This window comes from Pseudophryne corroboree, chromosome 1, assembly GCF_028390025.1.
Source record: "Pseudophryne corroboree isolate aPseCor3 chromosome 1, aPseCor3.hap2, whole genome shotgun sequence".
Lineage (NCBI taxonomy): Eukaryota > Metazoa > Chordata > Amphibia > Anura > Myobatrachidae > Pseudophryne > Pseudophryne corroboree.
Window position 1 is genome coordinate 85,872,936 of NC_086444.1, and position 17,946 is coordinate 85,890,881.

General features: G+C 43.8%; 1 protein-coding gene across 1 annotated transcript in view; it reads right to left on the reverse strand.

Annotated features, from left to right (window-relative positions):
- Nucleotides 1-287: 287 nt before the first annotated feature.
- LIFR (LIF receptor subunit alpha) overlaps nt 288-17,946 on the reverse strand; it is a 141,161-nt gene continuing 123,502 nt past the window's right edge. Inside the window, exons 16-20 of the mRNA XM_063961221.1 lie at nt 16,306-16,473; nt 15,042-15,206; nt 14,125-14,218; nt 12,933-13,011; nt 288-9,509 (exon numbers count right to left, since the gene is read on the reverse strand). Coding sequence (XP_063817291.1) covers nt 8,877-9,509; nt 12,933-13,011; nt 14,125-14,218; nt 15,042-15,206; nt 16,306-16,473 — 1,139 coding nt within the window. The 3' untranslated portion in view covers nt 288-8,876. The remainder of the gene's footprint in view (nt 9,510-12,932; nt 13,012-14,124; nt 14,219-15,041; nt 15,207-16,305; nt 16,474-17,946) is intronic.

Here is a 17,946-nt window from a genome sequence, read left to right on the forward strand (position 1 = left end):
CTTCATTTTGTATATTGTTTGTATTTGACACTTGCGACTCCATCCAGCGAATTATGCACAGACAGCGTCACTCATTGGGAGTAAGCTAATTAGCGCAGTCCCGCATTTCCTGCGGTATGGATTGGACACAGAGCGTGGTGTCGGGGAACAAGCAACCTGCTGTCAGTTGAATATATGCAGATTTTAGTGAATTACTGTTATTGTTCAGTTCTCCTTCAGATCATTTATTGCCGGTCGCTGAGGAATGTCGTGTTTCTCAGAACGTCTGCGACTCAAGGACAGCATGATTAAACAAGCAACGTGCATTTATTTCATTTATTGTAACAAAACAAAAGGCTCAAACTAGAAACAGGCTCAAATGATAAAAAAAAGCAGCAATAAAAAACCAGTAAGGGACAAAATACTGTTTTAGCTTATGTGTAACAGGAGTAGTGATTAAGTGTAACATCCATGGGCTGTACAGTATATTGACATGCTTACGCACAGAAGTAAATACATTTTCATAGTGTTTTAACAATCAACAAAATTCTACTGGCAGTGACGTTTAGATGGATTTTGACATACACATTATTTAACAGCCCACTAATACAGACACGTTTGGTTTGTAATTGCTATACTGTACAATGCAAGACAACTGAAACATCTGTGTTTTAATAGCAGAGTGTTTATGTCGTATCACAAGCAATTTAGTGTTTGTTTGCTATATACTGTATCTGCTATTTTTACATCAATTGCTTATTACAGCTTAAGCGTTTAACATTTATTTCAATGTGAAAACGCTGCATGTAGAAAACTTGAAACCTTCACCTCCTTTTCACAGACACGCTGCTACCAAAATGTAAGTGTGACACCAGCCTAAACAAAATACATTATTACACTTATGCAACATTCAAAACAAACATTCAGCTAGAGTTATATACATAATACCACAACATGATGATTCTGCTAGAGAGATTCCGTTCTCGGCCACGTTCCTCCACCATGTTCAGCGGTGCATCAATATTATGGTCTGCAAACATCGAATAGTTTCCCCATGAACCCCTATGGGGCACGAGGAAAAATTTGCGATGTTACTAGTCACAAAGTGAATTCGCCTGACCATAACGGGAGGCACGCTGCACAGAACTGAACGTCCTCTAGAGTTTTCATAGCATTGAAATAAACATAGAGACGGTGCCTCGCTCATCTAGGCTTCTCTGCTGCACCTAGGTGCACCAAGGCTTATTAGCATAAGCCTTTATTCTATTGTTCTCAACTGCAATACAATACAGAGAGAACAATACAGAAGGGGATTAAGTCATTACAGCAGGGGATTAAATCTGACTGCCCTGGCTCAGTTAATCCTAAAGGGATAGATGAGCGGGTCTCCATCTGTACATCATGCATGTACAGGATAAACACTCATGCTGGGTTTCCAGTGTTACTCTTTCCATTTACCTCCAGACACATTACTACAAATCCGTTTCTGCCACCGCTGGAGACGGCAGAAATAGGGAGAAGATGCTCCTTGTAAGGACATTGGGGGTCATTCTGACCCAATCGCATGCTACAGTTTATCGCAGCGGTGCGATCGGGTCAGTACTGCACATACGTTGGTGCCGCAGTGCGCCGGCGCATGCCAGACAGCCGTCGTTGCCTAGTGATCACCTCTGCCCGATTGACAGGCAGAGGCGGTCGATGGGCGGGAGGGGGCTGGACGACGGCCTTAAGCCGCCGTTTAGGGAGCGCGGTCCGGCCAACGCAGGCGTGGCCGCACCGGGCAGCGAAGAGGTTCTCCCGGCCAGCCGCATGAGCTGCGCTCGCCGGGAGCTACTCCTGAAATGCAAAAGCATCACCTCTGTGCGATGCTTTTGCACTTCTGCAGGGGGGGGCGCACTGACATGCGGGGCAGACCAGCCCTGTGCTGGGCGTCCCCCCGCATGTCTGAGTGCCTGATCGTAGCTGTGCTAAATTTAGCACAGCTAAGATCAACTCGGAATGACCCCCCAATAAGGGTAATAAAATCTACTGCTTTGTTAGGACGCCCCTCTCCAATCCGTATGTTTTACTGTGGAAGGCACTGGCTAAAAATGATCTTAATAAGCAGATTACAAGCGTCAGTTATATTTCCTTCTATAGCATCGGATGATAATTTTCCACCAATAAACATTTTAATAATGAAGCTATTGGCAGACAAGGGGAAAGTTTGCTGAAACCTTAATAGGACAAGAGTCGAAGCATTGCCCATTTCAACCAATCTGATTCTAGCTATAATTTCCTAGAACGTATGCTGCAAAGGTATATTTCTACCAATTCTTTTATTTTCCATCGTATGTATTCATATTTGTTCAGAATTACGGCTAATTTGCTCTAGGTTATAACTTGTGCTAAAATATTCCTGGCCACCAATTGAGATTAATCATGTAGGTCCTTTTTGTACCAATGTTCAGCGCTCAAAGTTAACTCTTTGATGGCCAATACAGCGAAGGTACTGCCCACTTAGACAAACACATCAAAAGGGCAGCGCCCAATCAGCCACAGGTGCAACAGTGGAACATAATGGTCAGCAGATGCCATAGGGCCCAGTTCTTGACTTCCATTCACTCACACTATCTTCTACCAGCTCTTTACCTCAGCTCTTCCATTCACAATTACTCTACTTCATCTGTAGAATGCTGAAGGCGTTTATTGGTAATGGCTCCTTGCAAAAAGTGCAAACTGGTTCCTGTGTTTCCCTAGACAGACTCACTGAGGTAAATACAAATCAGGGAGGGGGGGTTCCAGTTGCAATGTCATAGAAATACCAGCTGAGCTCGCCCCTCTCTCAGAACCCGCCCAAAATGTGCAGTATTTATTGCAGTCCTGTGGGGGATGCAAATAAGATGCTGCTACTGTAAGTGAGGCATATAGCTGTACTTACTCACTGGGCGAGATGCCTCGCGGCTACTTGAATCGACCCCATTGACTGCGTATTAAATCTCACTGAGGGGGCCATTTATCAAGCACTGCATTTCCAATACGATCTGGGAGCGATGATAGCACCCAAGATCGCATTGCAGGATGCGCATACATCGGGCAGATGTAAGAGACAGCACCCGGGACTCCTGTGATGTGCTCTGAGTGGCAGCGGGACTACTGAACACGCACGGTCCCGCTGACCTCGCATGCAAGGCGGCCATTGACAGGGAGCGTTCCAAGAGAAGCCTCTCCCGGCTAATTATGCGATGTGTAGTCCGCAGGCTAATGCCATTTTCAGATTGGGGCCAATCTGTGGATTGATTCACATTATGGAGCTTGGTAAATCTGGCATTGCATTCCCCATAGTAACCTATGAGGGATGAGGCTGCAGGCGGGAATGAAGGTATTCAAGCAGATACCGGAGTATCTGCTGCAGCCCCTCAATAATACAATTGTGTGATAATAAATATTTGCAGTTACCACCCGAAAATGTTTTTGGAGAATAAGCAGCAATTTTCTTATTTTTTTAATAAAATGGGCCCCCAAGGGTTATTTACGAAAGTGCAAACATGCAGAGTAAGTCATATTTTGTGACCAAGTAGTCTTTAAAGTCTATTTTGAAGGGAAGCTATTAAAAACTGACTTTAGTGCCTTTTGCTCAGGAAGCAGGGGGCTTAGTGGCCCTTTATACAAACCAGCTACATCACTAACTACAGTACTACTGCTGGCACCTGTATATTGCCCTGTGTTTATACAAAACTCTATAAGGGATGGAGGGATGGACTTGTCCCACTGTCCTTTATGCTCCTTGACCTGGAGTTCCTCCCAGTAAAACAGACACAATTAACTTCTGTCTCTCGATGTAAGAGCTACAGGAGAAATATGAAGTTGGAGGGAGAAAATAAAGGCAAATACAATTATTTCCTGGCAGAGGTGTAAAGCTAGGAACAGGTTAGTGAGCGCCTCTCATTTTCATCTTCTCTTTGCCCATGAGGAGTTGTTATGTTTTGGGGCGTATGTACAGACAGTTTTAGACTTACATTTTCTATTCAACATATTGTGACCAAAACACACGCTATCCAATCAGCAATTGGCTTTGAATGGACAAATCTACTATAGACCATGAAAAGAAATGTACAATTGGCTGCTGTATTTTGTTGGCAAATAACCTCCACTGTTGGAGACTGCCACTAAAAGCAACAAAATCAGCTAAACATCAGATAAAACAAACCAATGAAAGCATCTACAGTTATAGACAAGTTGTCCAATAAAACTTAGTTCCATCTGTTTGTCCTGTTTTATTTTTGGTTTACATTGGGAGTTCTGTAAAAAGAACGCCAATAGTGCATATTAAAGATCATTAAAAAAGACAATAAAGAAAATGAAATACTACTTCAATATAACACAAAGCTTCATCACTTGCTGCATTTTATAGGCTATAAAAATATTTTCTTTTTTACATCTTCTAGTATATACAAAACAAAACCCCATCTTAATATCTGAGTGATTGCAATAAAACATAAAGAGATTCTGAAATGATATGTAGCACAATTCATCTGAAACTTATGAGCATTTCCCTACCTATAAGGAACACATATGGTTTACCGGCAACCGGGATCCCGGCTGTAATGATCCCCACAGCGGGATCCCAGCCACCAGTATGCTGGCAGCGGGCCGAGCGCTGGTAAGCCCCTTTGCGGGCTAGCTGCGCTCGCCACACTGCGGGCACATTATATTGTCCCTCTACGGGTGTCCACAACTGTGGCACCGGCATTCCGGTGGCGGCATTTAACCGCCTGTCAGGATTCCGACGTCGTCATTGTGACCACCGGGATCCCGACAGGCGGAAATCGTGATTGCCTCCCATCTATAACATTTCCTTATCTATGCAACAGACAATTGGCTAGCCCTAATACCCCCTACTCCTGAGATTAAATAACATCTTTAGGCTTCATGCCTCTGCATTCTGGCCTCACCTACAGAGTCTCACGGGCACAGATACTGCTCACCAATACAGGTACACCTCACTTCTAGCCAGTATAAAGGTTATTCGGTATCCCACCATTTTCAGCAAGAAGTGTAAAACTTCTTCACCTCCCAAATCTACTTTATCATTTTCATATGTTAGTAACAGTATAAGTAATCCTGTACTGGCCAGGTTTACTTTTAAGAGAGGCACACCTTTAAAAAAAAAAAAGGAGGAAGAAAAAGAAGAAGAAAAAGAAAACGAAGAAGAAGACGAAGAGCAAGACGACGAAGAAGAATTAGCTCGCACTCCCTTTTTCCTTCACATAAATCACTACTCTCTATGGATGTACTTTTCCCTTTATTACGGTTGCATTACAGAGAGATGCATCCTAAGGTGGTACTGCAGCTTTACCTATACATCGATATTACTCAATGTATATGTTGGTCATTATCCCTAGCAAAGACTAGATTTCAGTGCTAGCCATAATCTCAGTATAAGCCAGGCAGCCTGACATGTGGGATTAGTATTTAGATAGTTGTGACCGTATACGTGTGTGAGCTGAGGTAACATCTCTCCTAAGTTTATGAAAGTACTCGTGCCAATTATCGTCCGTCAGACACAAGCATACAGTAATCACTGACCGGCAATAGAACCGATGTCTTCACAGTTACAAAATAAGGCTACAACCTAAGACTAAAAGGCAAGTGCAAAGTTTAGTGTATTGGGTATCTCGCAAATCATCCTCGCACATTACCCAGGTGCAACTCTAATATTCACAAGCGCAAACATCCCTTAGTAGCGTAGTGGGAAAATAATCACCAAAACAGCTCTATAGCTTTCTACAGAGCCCAACATCCATAGATTGCAACACACATCCCAACAAATCAGAGAGATAGTGGTGGACGGCGGCTAATCCGGAGACACAATTCCAATTAAACACATAAAACGGCCAGTTTAAAAACAAAAAACAAAAACTGAAAGCGTCCATATACTGTACACCAAAATATCACTGTATTTGTATAAAGTGGCCTATAATATAACCTGCATACTACATATTATATATTTTCTAGGGGAAGGAATGCCGGGCTCAAAGTTATACAGGTAATAACTCACTCCTTCTTATTTTTCAGTAAAGCAATTTAAAGTATGACGACATTAATACGATAGTGGAGGATATTCACCATTCCACCATGAAATAGGTTCAAACCTCAGTTAAGGACAATGGATAGCAAATTTATAATAGCTAAAAATTTAATATATTATCTTTTTAATCTAAAACATTAACGGGTCTATTCAATTCCTGTCGGATTCTCTCCGACGGAGAGAATCCGACAGTTCAGTATTCAATTTGCGGGCAATTCCAACAGGTTTTTGCCCGTTTTCGACAATGCCGATCCGACTTTTTTTTAAAGTCAGATTTACATTGTCAGAAACTGGCCAAAAAACAGTCGGAATCGCCCGCAAATTCGACAAAACACGTAGCTCCGCGGCTAATCCGCCGATCCAAGTCGGATTTTTAAAAAAGTTGGAAAAACACCACTATAATTGAATAGGTTGAATCCAAATTCGACCAAAAAAAGTCGGAAAGTGCAGTTTTTATGACTTTTTAAGAAAGCCGGACAGTAATTGAATAGACCCCTAAATTCTGCATACGTATGTATATCCAGTAGCCATTGTTAGGTCTTAATATTCGTTCTGGGTCTCACCCACTAGTCTCATCTCCTGGACAGCCTGAAATTCTAGAGAACACGGAATAAACAGAAGATTTTCACTTTTCTAAAACAAATAAAATGTGCATTTATTTTTACGAAATGTAGTCTCGCCCATGTCTCTGGACTTAGCGTGACAAGCTCTCTAATACAGTAGGTACACAAAGAAACAAAATGGAAGTTTTCTCAGTGATAAAACAAAGAAAACTGCATCTTAAAAAAAAATATAAGTAGTGTTTTCACAATAAAAAAAAAAAAAAAAAATCTGTATGTATATATAAAAATTCATAATACATTCATAAACCTCCTGACATAAAACAGGGGGACTTTGATATCTTTTCACAGAAAAAGGAAAAAAAAATGTGACGAAGTTCAAAATTAAAAAAACAACAGCCACACACTCATACGTGGAATTCAGTTTTCTTGCAACATAAAAATAAAACCGGTTTTGGGACAGATTGCTACATACGGAGCTCATGTTAGGAAGACAGCAGCTGCCATGTAGACATGACTACAGCGTTTAACCCTTTCCATTGCAAAGCATGCAAAACACAGGGCTAATAAGTGGTGCAGACCCTTCTGTACAATGGAGACCCTCTGCCTAGAATGACAAGCATGGGCTGGATGTAAGCACACTTGGCACTGAAAGCTACAGATCTCCACTGTATATCTTAAAATTAAACAAAATGATCAAATATACTAAACAGCTGTCTGTTACATGCTACGGGCTGGCAGGATGCTTGGTAATTCATGGATCTGGGTAAAGAGCCTGCGCTGTGGAGATCATATATAATGATACATAGCTCTAGTTGCTAAAGACAAGCCAATCCTGTTGCTTGACTTCAGCACCGCCCAACGGGATCGGTGGTCATACTAGAAAATATGTACTGTACAGTGCATCGGCTGAGCAGCTGGATCTCTACGTTACGACTGGTCAATGCGGTCATAAAATGACGCATATAGACGCCCCATGGCGGTTATATTCTAAATGCACTTACCAAAATGCCCGAATGTCAACCGATTGACTCTACTAAGCTTATTATTATGGGGCACTGCACACCACAATATCTAGCTAGTTACCCTACTATAGGCAGTGATAATGGAGCATGTGGTCAGCTTTAGTTTGAGAGCAGCGGCGGAACATTCGCTGTTGCAGGGGGTACAGTAGATAACGGGCCCGGGGTTGCATGTCCGCTGTTGCAGGTGGTACAGCAGATAAAGGACCTGGGGTTGTACCTCCGCTGTTGCAGGTGGTACAGTAGATAACGGGCCTGGGGTTGCATGTCCGCTGTTGCAGGTGGTACAGCAGATAAAGGACCTAGGGTTGTACCTCCGCTGTTGCAGGTGGTACAGTAGATAACGGGCCCGGGGTTGCATGTCTGCTGTTGCAGGTGGTACAGCAGATAATGGGCCCGGGGTTGTACGTCCGCTGTTGCAGATAGTACAGCAGATAATGGGCCCGGGGTTGTACGTCCACTGTTGCAGGTGGTCACAGCAGATAATGGGCCCGGGGTTGTACGTCCGCTGTTGCAGATAGTACAGCAGATAATGGGCCCGGGGTTGTACGTCTGCTGTTGCAGATAGTACAGCAGATAATGGGCCCGGGGTTGTACGTCCGCTGTTGCAGGTGGTCACAGCAGATAACGGTCTAGGGGTTGTACGTCCGCTGTTGCAGGTGGTACAGCAGATAATGGGCCCGAGGTTGATGGTAATCGCTGCTCAATCATAAATAGCGAAAGCCCTGCCATGGCAACCAAACTAACACAGACCATATGCTACAATACTGCAGCCAATATAGGACAACTATATAAGCAATTTGTATATACATACATACTATACATCCTTTAGCTATCTCTTAAAACAATCTTTCACCATTTAAGAGAACTTATAATTGCATTTTAGAGCATATTGTCCATTGCTTCACATTTTAACTGAAATGCCATTAAATTGCACAAAGCACAAATCCCTATTCTTTATGAATCCTGGGACTGCCAACCCGATTTGAGCTTGTGGTGCAGAACGCTCGCCAACATCTCAATCAATGTTGACCGTGCAGCCAAAATTAATGCCACAACACAGGGAAACCGGTTAGATCAATGTCCAGCTCCCATGTCTACATATAGCATCGCCCTATAAACGCTGAATGGATAAGTCAGTCTGCATAAGACATCAAGCTTGGAATACCAGCTCCGTCACTGCTATTTGCCTTTATGGGTATGCTAGTCCGTGCAGAACACGTGATACAGTATGTGATGCCGCGCTCACTCATCTTGCTTGTTCTGAAACAGAGAGGATATCGACCATCCTACATGGGTGGGCTTGCGGGAATCTTTATTATCCATTGGAGGGATCAGAAAATGTCTGGAATTCACTGAGCAAGGGCTCCCGAAAGAGGCATTTTCACTTCCCAGTGATGTAGGGGAGCCCGGGGAATCAATCGCCCAGGTGTCCGGGTGTCCCTGAGGTTTATACCCTGACGATGCAGCCAAAGAGACGTCTGCAGCAGCACTGTCAGTGTTCACAGTACTTACAGGCAGCTGCATCTGGGGCTTGTAACCTGCTTCCTCCAAAAAGTCATTATCAAGTTCTTCTTCCGAACTGGCCTGTGGCTGGTACATGGACTGGATGTCAATATAAACCACCTGAGACGGGGTGGCAGATTCGTCCAGGACTGGATTAGACGTATCTTCATGAGCGGTGGGTTGGCAATACGACACAACAATATGGTTATCGCCCTGTGCCTCAGAGCCATCCTCCGGATTTGAACCGCCATCAGAAAGCGGAGAATTAAGTTCTGTATCCAAGATTTTTGGAACTGTATAAAAGGATTCCACTACTTCCACATTGTTGGGAGTACACGGGTTCATCTCCAGTGTTTTAACAGTTTTATTCCCCTGGAAAAAAAGAAAAAAAAAAGATCCAAAAAGTTACTAATACACAGCATCACGACTTGGCATCTACTAAATTTTAACATCAGTTTGATAATATTTTCTTTAATATTGGTCAGTGAGTGGGTGGATCAAAAATGAAGGTCACTTTATTTTTGTTTTGATTTTTGAAAGTTTTGGACCACTTTACATGAATGAGTGACTATGGGCCCAATTCAGATCTGATCGCAGCAGCAAAATTGTTAGCAGTTGGGCAAAACCGTGTGCACTGCAGGGGGGCAGATATAACATGTGCAGAGAGAGTTAGATTTGGGTGGAGTGTGTTCAATCTGCAATCTAAATTGCAGTGTAAAAATAAAGCAGCCAGTATTTACCCTGCACAGAAACAATATAACCCACCCAAATCTAACTCTCTCTGCAAATGCTATATCTGCCCCCCCCCCCACCCCCTGCAGTGCACATGGTTTTGCCCAACTGCTAAAAAATTTGCTGCTGCGATCAACTCAGAATTACCCCCAATGTGACATGTGATAATGTGAAGGGCTATTATCAATCGGTTTTTAAAATGATTTCATATTTTCGGAAATGAGATCGGATCTGTACAGAGAACAACATGCAATTAATGATGATCTCCTGTTAGTTAACATGCCAGCTAGAGTTCGATCTCAATATAAAGGGATATATTAATGCAAAAGATGCAGGAGAGAGCTGGATACACCCGACTGGAAGGTCAGAGATTATGTCAACAAAAGAAGGAAGGACCTCACCCCAAATTGGGTTACCTATTGCTCAATGTGAATGTGCTTAACAAGAATAGTTGGGTTAGACACGGGATTTTGATGTGAAAGGGATTTTAGATGAAAGGTGTGAATGAGGACAGGGTGCAGATGCTCCGGTGGCGGCGAGACCAATTGTGGGGGCGCTAGGCATGCGCTGAACGAACAATGGGGCGTTGCTCATCTCCGTAGCTGACCCGGATCCCTGTGACAAGACCAAACACTGATAATCTTTTCCCGCCAGCCCTCCTCTCACCGCCCCTGATCGGCGACCCTGGTTCCAGGTGCTGCTGAGAGTCAGGTGGTGGCAGAGACTACTCTCCTAGCACTGGGTGGCACTATAGAGAAGCGTGTAGTGAATACTTACGGGTGGTGGCAGAGACTACTCTCCTAGCACTAAGTGGCACTATAGAGAAGCGTGTAGTGAATACTTACAGGTGGTGGCAGAGACTACTCTCCTAGCACTAAGTGGCACTATAGAGAAGCGTGTAGTGAATACTTACAGGTGGTGTCAGAGACTACTCTCCTAGCACTGAGTGGCACTATAGAGAAGCGTGTAGTGAATACTTACAGGTGGTGGCAGAGACTACTCTCCTAGCACTGGGTGGCACTATAGAGAAGCGTGTAGTGAATACTTACAGGTGGTGGCAGAGACTACTCTCCTAGCACTAAGTGGCACTATAGAGAAGCGTGTAGTGAATACTTACAGGTGGTGGCAGAGACTACTCTCCTAGCACTAGGTGGCACTATAAAGAAGCGTGTAGTGAATACTTACAGGTGGTGGCAGAGACTACTCTCCTAGCACTGGGTGGCACTATAGAGAAGTGTATAGTGAATACTTACAGGTGGTGGCAGAGACTACTCTCCTAGCACTAGGTGGCACTATAGAGAAGTGTGTAGTGAATACTTACAGGTGGTGGCAGAGACTACTCTCCTAGCACTGGGTGGCACTATAGAGAAGCGTGTAGTGAATACTTACAGGTGGTGGCAGAGACTACTCTCCTAGCACTAGGTGGCACTATAAAGAAGCGTGTAGTGAATACTTACAGGTGGTGGCAGAGACTACTCTCCTAGCACTGGGTGGCACTATAGAGAAGTGTATAGTGAATACTTACAGGTGGTGGCAGAGACTACTCTCCTAGCACTAGGTGGCACTATAGAGAAGTGTGTAGTGAATACTTACAGGTGGTGGCAGAGACTACTCTCCTAGCACTGGGTGGCACTATAAAGAAGCGTGTAGTGAATACTTACAGGTGGTGGCAGAGACTACTCTCCTAGCACTGGGTGGCACTATAGAGAAGTGTATAGTGAATACTTACAGGTGGTGGCAGAGACTACTCTCCTAGCACTGGGTGGCACTATAAAGAAGCGTGTAGTGAATACTTACAGGTGGTGGCAGAGACTTCTCTCCTAGCACTGGGTGGCACTATAGAGAAGCGTGTAGTGAATACTTACAGGTGGTGGCAGAGACTACTCTCCTAGCACTGGGTGGCACTATAGAGAAGCGTGTAGTGAATACTTACAGGTGGTGGCAGAGACTACTCTCCTAGCACTGGGTGGCACTATAGAGAAGTGTATAGTGAATACTTACAGGTGGTGGCAGAGACTACTCTCCTAGCACTGGGTGGCACTATAGAGAAGCGTGTAGTGAATACTTACAGGTGGTGGCAGAGACTACTCTCCTAGCACTGGGTGGCACTATAGAGAAGCGTGTAGTGAATACTTACAGGTGGTGGCAGAGACTACTCTCCTAGCACTGGGTGGCACTATAGAAAAGCGTGTAGTGAATACTTACAGGTGGTGGCAGAGACTACTCTCCTAGCACTGGGTGGCACTATAGAGAAGCGTGTAGTGAATACTTACAGGTGGTGGCAGAGACTACTCTCCTAGCACTAGGTGGCACTATAGAGAAGCGTGTAGTGAATACTTACAGGTGGTGGCAGAGACTACTCTCCTAGCACTGGGTGGCACTATAGAGAAGCGTGTAGTGAATACTTACAGGTGGTGGCAGAGACTACTCTCCTAGCACTAAGTGGCACTATAGAGAAGCGTGTAGTGAATACTTACAAGTGGTGGCAGAGACTACTCTCCTAGCACTGGGTGGCACTATAGAGAAGCGTGTAGTGAATACTTACAGGTGGTGGCAGAGACTACTCTCCTAGCACTAAGTGGCACTATAGAGAAGCGTGTAGTGAATACTTACAAGTGGTGGCAGAGACTACTCTCCTAGCACTGGGTGGCACTATAGAGAAGCGTGTAGTGAATACTTACAGGTGGTGGCAGAGACTACTCTCCTAGCACTGGGTGGCACTATAGAGAAGCATGTAGTGAATACTTACAGGTGGTGGCAGAATGGTCAGTAATGGCAGGCTATTGACTGTGTCTAACCCCAAGACAAATGTGCAATAGTAACTCCCCCCTGACTTTCTCCATCTATACACAGACTTCCCAAGACGTTAATACAGGTTGAGTATCCCTTATCCAAAATTCATAATCTCACATTTTTGGGTCCCCTACTGAGATAACTACATATATATTATGTATTATGTGCATACTGTATATAGATATATAATATACATATATATGTGTCACTGTATATCACTGAGCCACAAGTGACAGTTCCTGTGTTACACTGCAATGATAATGAGATTACCTCTGTGACATTCTTCTGGAACTGCAGAGCTTTGCTGTTTTCTGGATTTGGGATGTCAGGATAAAACGTTTCTTTGATCCTATAGAAAATAATAATTATGTCAGCTTACCTTACAGCCAAAATAGCAGAGTTCCAGATCCAGATATGGACAAGCAATCTATTAAGTTTCAAACAAAAAGGATCTGACCCATCTGTGTATGTGCGGCTAAATAAACCTCATTGCCCATGGATTCGGCTGAAGGGCTTCGTATATACACAAGGGTGACCCTGCGCAAAATGCTCAACGCCTCATTAATATTCCTCTTCGTACAATGACTTCCTAGTCTAACTCATACTTGAAAAAGAACGGCAAATGTCTAAATGCAGAAACGGTCAAGATCAAGCATCCAACGCTATATCAGATAATCACAGAAACCATTAGAATGATCACAAATTCGTGAAACTCATTTTTCACCCATTAACATGCCAATTTTGGGCCTAATTCAGACCTGTTCGCTCGTTAGGGTTTTTTGCAGTCCTGCGTTCGCATAGTCCCTGCCACAGGGGAGTGTATTTTAGCTGTGCAAGTGTGCGATCACATGTGTAGCAGAGCTGTACAAACAGATCTTGTGCAGTCTCTGCACAGCCCAGGACTTACTCAGCCGCTTTGATCACATCAGCCTGTCTGGAGCCAGAACGGACGTCAGGAACCCTCCCTGCAAACGCTTGGACACGCCTGCGTTTTTCCAGACACTCCCTAAAAACGATCAGTTGCCACCCACAAACGCCTTCTTCCTGTCAATCTCCTTGTGTTCGCCCGTGCAAACGGCTCCTTCGCACAAACCCATCGCTGAGCGGCGATCCGCTTTGTACCCGTGCGACGCGCCTGCACATTGCGGTGCATACGCGTGCGTAGTTTAGACCCGATTGCCGGCTGTACGAAAACGCAGCCTAGCGATCAGGTCTGAATTAGCCCCTTAGCGTGTGTGTGTGTGACATCGGCAACATTGTGCTCACGTGAGTGGAGATAGACATATGGGTACAATGGGTAAATGAAGATTTCAGTCACTGAAATATCATTTTAGAAAAATCTATTCCTATAACTTTTTGTTCCATCATCCAACCGAAAAGACACGGAATCTCTGTTGCTGCATTTACACCAGTGCAAGGACCTAATGCCGCCTCGCTTTATGACGGGCCAATCTGTACTTACCATTCTCTTTTCCGATAGCATATGGTACTTGCCACGATACCAAGAATTACCGCAACTGCTATGGGGATTAGGATGGCAAGTATTAGGCCAAGAGCTGCAAAAATAATATAAAAAAATAAATATGTATTAGAATTTGTATACAGTGGAAAGGATCAACATTAACCTTTTTGCAAAAAAACCCAAAAACATTTCCTAGCAGCAGCAACAATTTAACTTGTTTAGTGTCATTACTGCCCATTATATACTCATAAGACGAACCCATCATGAACACATTAAAACAGATCCACTGACCTGATGCTTCGAATAAGTGAACAGATCCCATTGGTATGAAATATGTCCGACGGACCGATGACTGCACACACCGTCATTGGCCGACCGGACTGATCTTCATGAGATGGCCCTTATCCTTTCATAATATTATCCCCCACCCCTAGCAAGACGAATGGCTGGAGTGCGCAGAGATTCTATATAGCCCCGCCCCTTACACCAGCCTCATTCAATTGTCATAACCTGCCAACATTTACAGATACCAAGGAAACTCCCTGATCCTCCCAATAGCCACCCTAAATCCATCCAGAGATCCCCTTCCCCCCCCCCCAACCAAATCCATTTCCCTGCCCGCAAGTCAGAGCTGTCCTGCCAAAACCAAGACAGCTGGAAGGCATACCTACAGACGAAGCCTTGCTCATTTAGGCTTCTCTGCTGCGCCCAGGTGCACCAAGGCTTATTAGCATAAGACTCATCTATTGTTCTCAGCTACAATACAATACAGAGAGAACAATACAGCAGGGGATTAAGTCATTACAGCAGTGGATTAAGTCCGACTGCCCTGGCTCACTTAATCCTATTAAAGGCATAGATGAGGAGGGCTCCATCTGTATATATAGTGATATTAAAAAGCAACAGGCAGAACTTACCATTGTCTTTGGTTACTACGCGGAAGGTTTGAATCGGGCCCTCTCCTCCTCTGGTGTAGGCTTGTAGACCCAACTCATAACTTGTTCCACTCTGCAAGTCATCAATTTTTAACAACCTGACTGATGGGTCAGTGATATTCTTAATCTTCTTCTCGGGATGGCGATCTGTATACAAAAAAACACTAAAGTCAGACAATGCTTAACAATATCCAGTACTCAAACTGAGAAATGCCTTCTACATTAGCTGCACAACTAGGGAAACCACGAAATTCGCAATTCTCTTGTATTGTAGAAGCCAACTTGTATTTTAGGTTTAGGAAGGCGGAGGAGAGATGTTAAACCTTTGCATACTGTATATACATGCATAGCACCAGATTCTCATTTATAGTTACTAAAAAGATGCAGCAAAGTTTATTTTCTTAATTTAACAGTGTTTCCCAAGGTCAGTTCTCAAAGCACCATTACAGTTCAGGTTTTAAGGATAGCCATGCCTAAGCAACTATGGTTCAATCAAAATGACTGAGGCACTAACTGACTGGGTGTGGATCATTAGATCGGCAGTGTCTAGGTCGACCACTATAGGTTGACAGGGTCAGAAGGTCGACATGTTCTAGGTCGACAGGTCAAAAGGTCGACATGCGTTTTTAATGTTTTTTTGGTGTCGTTTTCTTCGTAGAGTGACCGTGAACCCCAATTAGTGCACCGTGTCCCCTCGCATGGCGATCGAAGGCAAGGTGCCTCGCTCCGCTACCGCTTTGCACGGCACAGATTACCGTACCATTCGTAGTCCACATGGATTGTTATGTATGAAAAAGTTAAAAAAAAAGAAAAAAAAGTGAAAAACATGTCGACCTTTTGACCTGTCGACCTAGAACATGTCGACCTTCTGACCCTGTCGAGCTAGTGACTGTCGACCTATAGTGGTCGACCTAAACATTGTCGATCTTCAGACCGGATCCCAACTGACTTGTGTGTGCTCAAGCATGTATATCCTTAAACCCGTAACTGTAAGGGGGCTTTAAGGAGAGATAGGGGCAGATGCATTAAGCCTGGAGAAGTGATAAAGCAGTGATAAGTGGAAGGTGACCAGCCAATTTTCTTGGCCCAAATGTTATGAGATACATCCAGACAGTAGGATAAGTAAAAAAAATATTTTATATTTCTAGCTCTCTATCTATCTATCTATCTATCTATCTATCTATCTATCTATCTATCTATCTATCTATCTATCTATCTATCCACAGCATTTGTATGAAAAGCTTACCCAGTTCCAAGATTTTGGACATTGATGAATCATTTTGATTTTTTGCTACATAAACCAAATATCCCTGCAGGAATCCGCACAGCTCGTCCTCTGCAATGGGTACCAATTTCAGCAATATGGAGTTGGACGTGGTCTCTTGTATGGTAAAATTTGGCGCCACTTTGGGAGCTACAGGAGAAAAAGAAAAAACATTTATGAAATCTTTCGTAATAAACACAAAACAAATGACAAGGGCCATTCAAAAAATCAACTTCTCAGGTCTTGGCACAAAAGGCCGACTCCCAAAGCAAACTATAAAATCATTGATAACATTTAATAAAAAACGGCATCTAGTTGCTATGGGTTACAGCATTTTCCTGTGTAACAGTAAGAGCGTTCATAAATATCTCCTCAATTTAGATTTGGTTTCTTAGAAAAGCATGAGAGATGTGAGGTTTCACATGTCAAATTAGAAAACTACAGTCAGGTTCTCCAGCTGGAGATGACCAATATCGTCAAGGGGGCACTTATGAAAAAAAATGGTTCGACAGGTAACTGCAGGAAAGGTAGTGTAGCAACCAGAAACATGATCAAATCTGAAAGGTAACTGCAGGAAAGGTGGTGTAGCAACCAGAAACATGATCAAATCTGACAGGTAACTGCAGGAAAGGTGGTGTTGCCCTTAGCAACCAGAAACATGACCGAATCTGATAGGTTGCTCTGGGCAACACTTAATTTTCTACCAGCTACCGGTGGAAGTTTTTTGCTTATGCCCCCTCTATAAGGTGCTGGCAGCCCATCGTTAGCCAAGCAGTCTGAGAGATGCAACTAAACAACAGTTTGCTTATGTTTACAAGTTTCGCTGTATTAATCAGCATGTACTTGTAGACCTGCCTGTGGAGTGAAATGCCGCTATGGTGTAGACCAGAGGTTCACAAACTCTGCTAACACAGTCCAGGTTTTAAGAATATCCATGCTTGAGTACAGACAGTTAAATCAAACTGAGGAATTAATTAAGTCTGCTGTGCTCAAGCATGGATATCCTTAAAACCTGGACTGTAATGGCGGCATTTGGGAACCTCTGGCGTGGACATAAGCACAGAAGTTCATCAACTAAACTGGAATCTTCAATTAGCTCTATACATGTAGGCCTTTATCCCAGATCTCAATGGGGGAGGGATTCAATTGCTGGCAAAGGGTGCGAAATGCCGTTGCCACGGCGTTTAAATGCCAGCAACTGCACTCCATCTTGTGCCCTTCGCCTGGCCTAATGCTACCCTATGGGGCAGCGAACACTTTTGTGCAAGATCGGGCTGCCATACAGCGCAGCTATTGTTGCGCTTATCCGGCTGGGTGAACGGGTTCGGAATTGAATTACCCCATTGTGTCAACTATTGAACAATAACTTTGCTGATGCTCGAAAACAAATGCAGACATTGAATTTATCCTGTGCTCAGGTGTAACAATGTAATAGGCACTTACAGCCAGCATAAGAGTGTCTCCTATAAATTGGTGTGGTTTGACTGCTTGGCTATGGGAACAGAAGTTGATGTCGCTATTATCTGCTCCTGCCTCCTAGGCGTGATATGTTCAGAATCAGAATGTAATGGCGGGAATAGGAAACAGGTCCTAACACCGGTTACCTCGCCTTCCAAAACAAAT